The following is an 11,498-nucleotide window of genomic DNA, read 5'->3' as shown; positions in this document are numbered from 1 at the left end:
CTTGTGGCCCTGATAAATAGAAGCCTGGCACATTCAGTCTAGTTCGACTTGCATCCCACAACTCTTTTTCTTCTTTCTGTATTACACAAGCAATCACGAAGGCAGGCGAAGCTATGTTGAATCTCTTATCCGGGATAGAGAAGCCAGAACTAGTCCTGCTATTTGACTCGAGTACACAGACTTACTTATACCTTTTCTATGCTCTAAGAAAATCGGACTAAAGAGTTTCGCAATGAACTCTCCGTGATTTACATCAAATCTAAAAAGAGATAGACGGAGAACTATCTAATTCACTGAACCTTAGAAGTTGGAGCTTGCAGGAAGAGAGGGTCAAATGCAAGAGGAGTGGGCCCTGTGATGTTTTACTGGGAAGACAAGTCCCAATTGGAGATACAAGCTTCTCATAGAGCCAAATTGAAATGGCAAGATAGAAATCTGCTGTCGGTGGAGATGGAAAGTTTTGTATATTCGACGCTCGCTCAGAAATGAATCATACTTAATCACTTGATTGACCGAATAATAGGGTTGCCTACTTTTATAGGGGAGACGGAACTAGTACTATTCCTTTCCTTGCGGTTGACTGGTGATGATCCTCTGGGTTTGATTGGAAATTCTTCTTTCTTCCGGGGGCGGAGAAGTCTGCTCTGGTGGAATCTCATCTAGATGCTCCGGCTCGGTCTTCTTTATGCATAGCCAGTTCTGGCACTTTCTAGCATTCCTTGGATCATACGTTTCTGTGGTTTTTCCTGGTATCGTACTACTTCACTCATGCTTCTGTTTCCTAAAGGAAAGCCGGAAATAACCAATATCTTTATCTTGTGGGTAGAGGTAGTTCTTAAAATCTCTCTTTCTTGATAAGGATTGATCGACGGTTTCAAAGAGAAGACAAGAAGAGTGGTACGTTACTTACGAGCAGAAGCAAGCAAGATGATGAAGCGAAGCTTCGTAGACAAGGCTCGTTCCGTGCTTTACTTACGAGCTCGTGTAGTAAGGCCTCGCCCTACTTCAATAAGGGCTTATGCACTCCACTCGTAAACGAGCGTTAGAGCTTTTTGAGCGAGCGAGCGAAGCCTTCCCTCACCCGAGAATTGCATTTCCGCTTCAGCTTCCCCGGTTTAGTTGGTTTGGAGGATTAATTGATTGGATACCCAATCCGCATAATCTTTCAAAGTCACTGCTTCTACGACGATAGGCGTAAAGGCATGATTAGTTCCACAAATCTCACTGCACTGACCATAGTAAACTCCTTCTCGTTGTACTGAGATGGAGGTAAGATTTGAACGACCAGGTACAGCATCACATTTGACACCTGAGGAAGGTACAACCCAACTATGAGGTACATTAGCGGGTGTTACAATCATACGTAGATGAGTTTTGGCTGGTACAACCACTCTATTGTCAACTTCTAATAAACATGATTGACCCAATTCTGGATCATCTTCTGGAATCGTATAACTGTCAAAAGTGAGGGACTGTTCATCGGAACTGTTATAGTCCGAATACTCATAAGGTTGGGTCGACGCCCGCCTCCCCCCAAACTTGACTTGCAAGTTTCCCCGCAAAAAGCTCTCCACGCCTACTCTTATTTTTAAAGAGCGCTATTCTTCTTTAGTTAGGTAGTTCTCCCCCCTCTTGAGTCACCCTTATCTAAAAAAAGGACGGAGTCTATCTTGATCATAGGATCACTGTATTCAGAGGTCAATTCTCTTTCTTTGACCTCCCACCGTTCACGACATCCCTTGCTTCTCGCAAGAACGGCTCCTCGGTGGAGGAGTAGAAGCGTTGGTCCCCTTCGGCCAAGTGCTTGTGCGTGCTCTTACCTACCGTATGACCTCCGTCCCCGAAGCGAAGAAGGAGGAGCAGGAACAACAGGTTGTCCTCTCTTGGCCCAGTAGTTCCGCAACTACTACCGTGGTTGTTGCCAACGGGGATCCCCCATTCCGAAAGGTAACGGGGCCGGCCCTTAGGTCCAAAGTTGTATGCCACTGCTGTGGTGCCGATAAATTCACTACTGAAGCCCCGTTATCGGACATTGCGGGCTTAGCATCTATTTTTCGTATATCGCTCCACCACACCGAGAAGAGGTATGTGTACCTCCAGCAATAACAAGAATGGAACCATAGGCTCCTATGCTGGGAGCATTTCGGGGTATAGGTCTAACCACCTCAACTCCCCGTTTCTGGCATGCTATAGTTCTTTTAGTCTCTCGACGACGGGAATGGGAGATGACCGGTAAGCCAGATGCTTCGCGAACCACCGGTACATTTTGTTGCACTTAAATCACCCTCGTTAAGAGGCGCACTCCGATACCATTGATGTCCAATAGCTTTGATAGTAATGGCTGGATCTACTAATACCCCGTCCATTGAGTATAACAGAGCAAACGATGGTATAGCAATGAACAATGGAATGACACTAGGAAAAATGGTCCGAATAATTTCGATAGTAGTTCCATGAACAATCCTTTGCGGGATTGGATTAGTTTGCTCGTTGAAATGCCATAAAGCGCGAACCAACATCCGTGATACGAAAACCAAAATCAGAATGAGGAAGAAAAAGATATCGTGATGTAAGTCAATGATTCCTTGCATCATAGGTGTTGCTGCGTCTTGAGATCCTAATTGCCATGGTTCCGCAGCATCACAAAGAGCGATTGTGAGGAATCGACATTCTAATGAACGAAGAATCATTGGCAGCACCAGAAGTAGGACCAAACCGAGAGTGAGTAGCATAGACAAGGATAGATTTGTGAATGAGACATAGTACTCACCAATATTCAGATCCAGAATTGGGTGAATTCCAAATTGATATTGATCCAACGGGCTGTTGAGATTAGGTAGGTTACCAAAATACCCTCTGCCTTGTTGGGCAATCAAGTAGTCCCAGTTGCCCTCGGCAGACATTCGGGCGTGCAGATCTTGTATTCTCTGACCAAAACAACTACGTCCCTGAGGTGTGTGAATCTCCTCGAGTAAGGAGCGCCAAAAAGCGTCGTAGTCCGCAATCGCACTCTCACGCCGGATACCAGAGAATAGATTCACACGGAAAGCGCTTATTTCCTGTACTGACGGGAGATTCAGGTTCCTCTCACGCAAGATACCTTCCATTTCTCTAAATAAGGGGAGGGCTCGGAGTACCCTATGCACATCCTCCACCGATTCCGATTCTCGATTTAGTGGGATTCCAGGCATCCCACAAGTTGCAATCATAAAGGGTTTACTACTTGATAATAGCATTTTTCTATCCGTTAATAAAAATATCATCGTACTTGTCCATCTTTTTCAGCTCTGCTCCCAAAAGAGAAAGGAGACTAGACTGATCCATTCTTGACGTCGGCGTTGGTTTTTCCAACGAAACGAAAAAAAGAACATTCGAACAAATAGACTTGATTCCATGACAAGAAAAAATGCTAGCTTCCCAGTACAGTAACGCATACACTATAGACTTTATTCTCCCGTGCTCTACCCAACGAAAGCCATAGTATAGTAACGAAAGCCATAGTATAGTTGAGAACAGGAGCGGGAGACTGAACACCGACACAATGTCGATTTGACAGATCATCGCCATCTCTTTTGATGTAACGAGCACTCTTTCACGAACTTCTCGGACAAAACGCAATGCTCGTTTCGCATACACTAGAGCGTTTGTCCCATCCTTATCTAGTGGGCCAATGAGATTACTATTACTATTACTATATACTATACGCATTTTCTGAGGAGCAACATGAGACTTGATTTCCTCCATCTCTGAATACGAGTTCAGCTCCGGCACCTATTGATTTAGCTCCTTCTAACATTATATATAATATATATCTATCTATTATCGCGTGTATACTTTCTTTACTTTGTATCTGTGCTATTTCGGTTTTCGTCGGCTACCTGACTTTGATTTTTCTCTTTCGAGCCGAGAAAAAAGAAAGATTTTAAAGCCAGGGTCCCATAACTTTATAAAATAAGAAAAATCCATTTTTCCTATATAGAGATGATATCGCGCTTGCGGCTCTTTCCCCGATTTATCGTTGATTCCTTTTCTTTTTTTCGCCTATGCCAACTGAGCTAACTAACTTGCTGTTTTTTACTTGTTTGGTATCTAGAAATGCCAATTCAGTGAAACATACCAGAATATCGTACTAGATAGAGACTGGGCTCGTCCTGTATCAAGTACTATCTGCCTTTCCATGGCCTTGAGCGGACCTTTACTCAGCTCCTGCTAGAAGGGCTTACGACGAATAAGATTGTTGGAATGGCTTTAAGTGTGCCGGGCTTGCCCCTATTCCAGTACTATATAGATAGCCTCGCCTCGATGGATCGTTGATTCCTCAATCATGGCATGCACAATACGCCAGAGAACCTAAATCATCACATCATTGTAATACGCATTTTCTTGTAAGTTAAGGGAATAGGCCCTGCCCTAGAAATCCATCTCGATCGAAAGCAAGTGAGCTTGTCGGTTGAGTCGTCATAGATAGTGGTTTCCTCAAGTCAAGCAAGCCCTAGAAACTCGATCCCACAGGGGAGGGGATATTCATTTGAGTTGCCGGTGTCGATCTACGCTTTCCAGGTAGTGAGCCTGCTTCATGACTCGATCTATATTTGATTTGCCGAAGATAGTGGTCTCCTTTTGAAGAAGTCGATTTTTCTCTTGCTTTTCCACCGGGCCGGTGCTCCCCTCTGTTAGGAAAGCTGGAAAGGTCTCTGGTTTGTGAGTGACAAAGGTTTCATTCATCTTACTGCCGTTTATTGGATCGAGAATAGAAACGATTGCTTGATGGCTGGTTGAACCATCCTTGCCAATGAGGTGGAGTGGCCAGTGCATCCCATGATATGAGTGACTGCTGGGCACCCTTCCCGCTACTTCTCTTTCCTCGGTAAGCGGATTTCCGTGGAGTTTGCTTCGCTCTAAAGAAGGGTTACCAGAATAGAAATAGGGGAAGGATAGGCCTCATCAATTAGCATTCTATTGAGTCATTGTTTAGCAATCTCGCAGTCATTGAGACAAAGACTTAGCACAGGAGAGGGATCACTGGAGCTATGGCACTTTTTAGCCAGTCTGGCTGAAAGCAGCCTAAGTCCAGGCAATGCAATTCCGGTGGGACGTGCCCAAAGTGGCTTTTGCCAGAAGAAGCGGTTTTGCGGGATGGGGAAAAAAGGCATTTCAGTACATTGTTCGTCGAAGGAATAGAATAAAATAAAGGTATGCTCTCCTGAAAGGAGAAGGAATTCAGGCTAGCCCCCCTGCTCTATCGTCAGTCGTTCTCACTCCTTCGTCCATCATACTCCCCACGCCGCACTCCCCAAACTCTATAGGTTGCGTTAGCAATACGAGCGAATTGGCGGTTTCGAGCGTGTAGCAATGCGAGATAGAAGATTGAGCTTGCATGCAATAGCTATGGGTAAGTGCGCCGTAGGCACGAGTGAAGGGAACTAGTAGCCTTATCACGTCAGGTAGCTAGCTAACCGAACAACGGAGATATATGTCGTTTCGCCACAACAACGCCTATCGGCCAAGACCACTTGAAGATGGAGAGTCAAGTCTATCTCGCCATGAAAAGTGAAGTGAAAGTAAAGTAGTAACAGGATTTCCATTGAAATACTATTATTTCCGATATGCTTCATCCTCAACCAAACAAGACAGCGGATTCTCATTTATCATAGGTAAGATCAAAGAAGAAGAAGTCGGTTCTAGTCCCTTTGTTAGCCCGAATTGTTGCTATCTCTTTCTGTCTCGTGCTCGAAGGGAATGCAAACAAAGCGCATCATCCTAGTACGAGATCATCATCCCCGTAGGAGATTCCGGAGCTTTGCACATCCATCAGTCACGTGGACCATACGCACTGGTGCTTTTGCTCAGCTCTGTCGATACCTCGAGCTTCTATTTCTTCTGTTAAGGGAGATGATGTAAATGTCTTAGTTTTCCCGGTAATCCACAATCCATTGTCAAAAGCGAATTGTGAAATATCTACGCCTAAATGATCAGAGACTTAAGTTGCCTCCGTCTAAGGAACCCCTGGATAAGCTTCCTAGATCCTCGCTTATCGTTCACGATGTCATAAACCTTGGTTAGCTCTTCAGAAGCAAGGTATGCCAATTAGTTCAGATGGTGTTCTACCGCCCAGCCCACTTCTTCCATATTTGAAAGCCTTGTCTTCCTATTGATTCCACTCCAATAAATCTATTGCACACCCAGTGGTGAGGTCGATGATAACCCAGTATTAAAGAGCGGATTCAGCGACTTGTTACACAAATCAGTGTAAAGTACAGAGAAAAAAGAGATCTAAATTGGTCAATTTCAAACTCCCGCCACATCCTGGCGAAAGGAGTGGCAGATAAATCGAGAATCCAATTTCGAATGAGCAGAGGAAAGGTGTTTTCCCTCGTTTCTCGCTTTGATTGGCTCGTGGGTGGATAGAAAAGAGATTCTTGGCTGCGCATGTCAGTTGACCACTGTCGGGGACCATAATTAGGGGTACCCTCAAGACGCCTAATTCTCAGCTGGTAACCCCCATCAGCATAAAGCTGCAGAGGCCTGATGGGTGCGATTAAGTCAGGGATCAGTCCATACGAGCGACTCGATCACGCCTCGCCCGAGCCTAGCCTCGGACAAGGGCAGCCGACCCCGAGGGATTTCCGTCTCGCCCGAGGCCCCCCTTTTACGGCGGACACATCTCCGGCTCGCCCGAGGCCTTGCCTTCGCTAAGAAGCAACCCTGACTAAATCGCCGCGCCGACCGACCGAGTCGCAGGAGCATTTAACGCAAAGGTGGCCTGACACCTTTATCCTGACGCGCGCCCCCCGGCAGAGCCGAAGTGACCGCCGTCACTTCGCCGCTCCACTGACCGGTCTGACAGAAGGACAGCGCCGCCTGCGCCACTCCGACTGCAGTGCCACTTGACAGAGTGAGACTGACAGGCAGTCAGGCCCTGCCGAAGGCGCCATAGGAAACTCCGCTCCGCCCGACCCAGGGCTCGGACTCGGGCTAAGCCCCGGAAGATGGCGAACTCCGCTCCGCCCGACCCAGGGCTCGGACTCGGGCTAAGCCCCGGAAGACGGCGAACTCCGCTCCGCCCGACCCAGGGCTCGAACTCGGGCTAAGCCCCGGAAGACGGCGAACACCGCTCCGCCCGACCCAGGGCTCGGACTCGGGCTAAGCCCCGGAAGACGGCGAACTCCGCTCCGCCCGACCCAGGGCTCGGACTCGGGCTCAGCCCCAGAAGACGACGAACTCCGCTTCGCCCGACCCCAGGGCTCGGACTCCGCCCTGGCCTCTGCCGAACGACCTCCGCCTCGCCCGACCCAGGAGCTCGGGCTCGGCCTCGGCCATGGAAGACAGACTCGACCTCGGCTTCGGAGGAGCCTCCACGTCGCCCGACCTAGGGCACAGGCCCGCCACGTCAACAGGAAGCGCCATCATCACCCTACCCCGAGCTGACTCGGGCCGCAGAGAACAAGACCGGTGTCCCATCTGGCTAGCTCCGCTAGATAGGCAATGATGGCGCCCCGCAAGCCCTGTGACGACGGTGGCTCTCAGCTCTCTTACGGAAGCAGGGGGACGTCAGCAAGGACTCAACCGCTCCGACAGCTGTCCCTCCGCCAGGCTCCGTTGCTCCTCCGATAGCCACGACATCACACCAGCAGGGTGCCAAGATCTCTCCGGCTGCCACATTGGCATGTACTTAGGGCGCTAGCTCTCCCCCGCTAGACACGTAGCGCTCTGCTACACCCCCATTGTACACCTGGATCCTCTCCTTACGCCTATAAAAGGAAGGACCAGGGCCCTCTTAGAGAGGGTTGGCCGCGCGGGGACGAGGATGAGACAGGCGCTCTCTTGGGGCCGCTCGCTTCCCTCACCCGCGTGGACGCTTGTAACCCCCTACTGCAAGCGCACCCGACCTGGGCGCGGGACGAACACGAAGGCCGCGAGATTTCCACCTCTCTCACGCCCGTCTCCGGCCACCTCGCTTCCCCCCTTCGCGCTCGCCCACGCGCTCGACCCATCTGGGCTGGGGCACGCGACACACTCACTCGTCGGCTTAGGGACCCCCCGGTCTCGAAACGCCGACAGTTGGCGCGCCAGGTAGGGGCCTGCTGCGTGTTGACGAACAACTTCCCGTCAAGCTCCGATGGGTAGTCTCCAGCAACCTCTCCGGCCCGGGACGGTGCTCCGTTTCGGGAGTCTTGAGTTCATGTCCTTAGACGGCAGCTACGACATGATACTCCTTCCACCGCCGCGCGACAACGATAATGGCGGCCGACAACCCGCCCGCCGGCGGCGGAATCGACGACATCTTCCCCGCGTGGTGGAAGAACAACATTCGAGCTCGCCCCGTCCTCTCCCCCGCCAACGGAGGAGGAGGCGAGGCAACCAAGGCCAAGCGGGAGGCCGCGCTTCATCGGCTGTCGAGCGAATCGACGTCCCCAGCACCCCAACGGGGGGCGCGTCAGGCGTCGACCTCGCGTTTGAGACGAAGGCGAGCATCGTCCCCCCGCGACACACCAATCCCGAGCAAGTGGACGACGCCAGCACGCTCGTGGAGAGCTTGCAGGACGTCGCCCTCGTACCTGAGACAACGGTGCAATCAGTCCCCGATGTGACTATGTCGCTCCTCGTCGACCAAAAGGTACCGACTGATTCCCATCCTACGTCATTTCGACTCGGCCTCAACCCGCCTAGCGACCTTGCTTTGGCGGGCGCTCTCGTTGAGGCGAGTGCAACCCCTCTGGGGTTTCGTATGCGGTCGCCTTGGGACCGGCTGACGGACGTCTCGACCTACGGGCCCTCTGGGTCGGAGGAAGATGACGATCCCAACACCTGTTGGGATTTCTCTGGATTTGGCAACCCCAGTGCCATGCGGGACTTTATGACCGCATGTGACTACTGCCTCTCCGACTGTTCCGACGGTAGCCGCAGCCTTGACGACGAGGACTGCGGCCCAAGCCGCGAATGTTTCCACGTCGAGCTAGGGGATCCCTCCGAAGGAAACCATCTCGGCATGCCGGAGGACGGTGATCTCCCTAGGCCGGTGCCTCGCGCTGACATCCCGCGGGAGCTAGCTGTGGTCCCCGTTCCGGCGGGGGGTCACGACCCACGGCTCGAGCAAGTCCGCGGGGCGCAGGCCAGGCTCGACGAGGGAGCAGGAGCGCTTGAGCCGATCCGCCGGGACGTCGGGCAGGTATGGGCGGGCCAACCCCCGGCCGGAGAAACACGTCACCTGCCCCAGGGTTTCCAGCACCGCGTCGCCAACGACGTCAGGCTCAGGCCGCCACCCGCATCCAGTGGGGTCGGTCAGAACCTGGCAGCCGCAGCGATGCTCCTCCGCGCGATGCTGGAGCCATCAACCACCGAGGGTCAGCGAATCCAGGGAGAGCTCAAGAATCTCCTGGAAGGCGCTGCGGTCCGACGGGCCGAGAGCTCTGCCTCCCGGAGGCAGGGATACCCCTCGGAACCTCATGCCGCGACTTCCCGATTCATGCGGGAAGCCTCGGTCTACACCGGGCGCACGCGCAACACCGCGCCTGCGGCCCCGGGCCACCTCGGCAACGAGCACCATCGTCGCGACCGTCGGGCCCACCTCGACGAGAGGGTGCGCCGAGGTTACCACCCCAGGCGTGGGGGACGCTATGACAGCGGGGAGGATCGGAGTCCCTCGCCCGAACCACCCGGTCCGCAGGCCTTCAGTCGGGCCATCCGACGGGCGCCGTTCCCGACCCTGTTCCGACCCCCGACTACTATCACAAAGTACTCGGGGAAACGAGACCGGAACTGTGGCTCGCAGACTACCGCCTGGCCTGCCAACTGGGTGGAACGGACGACGACAACCTCATCATCCGCAACCTCCCCCTGTTCCTCTCCGACACTGCTCGCGCCTAGTTGGAGCACCTGCCTCCGGGGCAGATCTCCAACTGGGATGACTTGGTCCAAGCCTTCGCCGGCAATTTCCAGGGCACGTACGTGCGCCCCGGGAATTCCTGGGACCTCCGAAGCTGCCGGCAACAGCCGGGAGAGTCTCTCCGGGACTACATCCGGTGATTCTCGAAGCAGCGCACCGAGCTGCCCAACATCACCGACTCGGATGTCATCGGCGCGTTCCTTGCCGGCACCACCTGTCGTGACCTGGTGAGTAAGTTGGGTCGCAAGACCCCCACCAGGGCGAGCGAGCTGATGGACATCGCCACCAAGTTCGCCTCTGGCCAGGAGGCGGTCGAGGCTATCTTCCGAAAGGACAAGCAGCCCCAGGGCCGCCCATCGGAAGAGACCCCCGAGGCGTCTACTCCGCGCGGCGCCAAGAAGAAAGGCAGGAAGAAGTCGCAAGCGAAACGCGACGCCGCCGACGCGGACCTTGTCGCCGCCGCCGAGTACAAGAACCCTCGGAAGCCCCCCGGAGGTGCTAACCTCTTCGACAAGATGCTTAAGGAGCCGTGCCCCTATCATCAGGGGCCCGTCAAGCACACCCTCGAGGAGTGCGTCATGCTTCGGCGCCACTTCCACAGGGCCGGGCCACCCGCAGAGGGTGGCAGGGCCCGCGACGACGACAAGAAGGAAGATCACCAAGCAGGAGAGTTCCCCGAGGTCCGCGACTGCTTCATGATCTACGGTGGGCATGCAGCGAATGCCTCGGCTCGGCATCGCAAGCAAGAGTGCCGGGAGGTCTGCTCGGTGAAGGTGGCGGCGCCAGTCTACCTAGACTGGTCCGACAAGCCCATCACCTTCGACCAAGCTGACCACCCCGACCACGTGCCGAGCCCGGGGAAATACCCGCTCGTCGTCGACCCCATCGTCGGCGACGTCAGGCTCACCAAGGTCCTGATGGACGGGGGCATCTGCCTCAACATCATCTACGCCGAGACCCTCAGGCTCCTGCGCGTCGATCTGTCCTCCGTCCGAGCAGGCGCTGCGCCCTTCCATGGGATCATTCCTGGGAAGCGCGTCCAGCCCCTCGGACGACTCGACCTTACCGTCTGCTTCGGAACGCCCTCCAACTTCCGAAGGGAGACTTTGACGTTCGAGGTGGTCGGGTTCCGAGGAACCTACCACGCGGTACTAGGGAGGCCATGCTACATGAAGTTCATGGCCGTCCCCAACTACACCTACCTGAAGCTCAAGATGTCGGGCCCCAACGGGGTCATCACCGTCGGCCCCACGTACAAACACGCGTTCGAATGCGACGTGGAGTGCGTGGAGTACGCCGAGGCCCTCGCCGAGTCCGAGGCCCTCATCGCCGACCTGGAGAGCCTCTCCAAAGAGGTGCCAGACGTGAAGCGTCATACCGACAACTTCGAGCCAGCGGAGACGGTTAAGGCCGTCCCTCTCGACCCCAGTGGCGACACCTCCAAGCAGATCCGGATCGGTTCCGGGCTCGACCCCAAATAGGAAGCAGTGCTCGTCGACTTTCTCCGCGCAAACGCCGACGTCTTTGCGTGGAGTCCATCGAACATGCCCGGCATATCGAGGGATGTCGCCGAGCACTCGCTGGATATTCAGGCCGGAGCCCGACCCGTCAG

General features: G+C 53.6%; 1 protein-coding gene across 1 annotated transcript; it reads right to left on the bottom strand.

Moving 5' to 3' along the window:
- Positions 1–1,076: 1,076 nt before the first annotated feature.
- Positions 1,077–3,190, bottom strand: LOC109944005 (cytochrome c oxidase subunit 2). Its single transcript, XM_020548348.3, has 2 exons — positions 2,303–3,190; positions 1,077–1,510 (listed from the first exon to the last, which is right to left on the bottom strand). The coding sequence occupies exons 1-2, from the start codon at positions 3,105–3,107 to the stop codon at positions 1,116–1,118; spliced, it is 1,200 nt and encodes a 399-aa protein (XP_020403937.2). The 5' UTR covers positions 3,108–3,190; the 3' UTR covers positions 1,077–1,115.
- Between the last annotated feature and the right edge of the window lie 8,308 nt (positions 3,191–11,498).

This window comes from Zea mays, chromosome 2, assembly GCF_902167145.1.
Source record: "Zea mays cultivar B73 chromosome 2, Zm-B73-REFERENCE-NAM-5.0, whole genome shotgun sequence".
NCBI lineage: Eukaryota > Viridiplantae > Streptophyta > Magnoliopsida > Poales > Poaceae > Zea > Zea mays.
The sequence above is the reverse complement of the archived record's forward strand: the minus strand, read 5'-3'. Positions and strand labels throughout refer to the sequence as shown.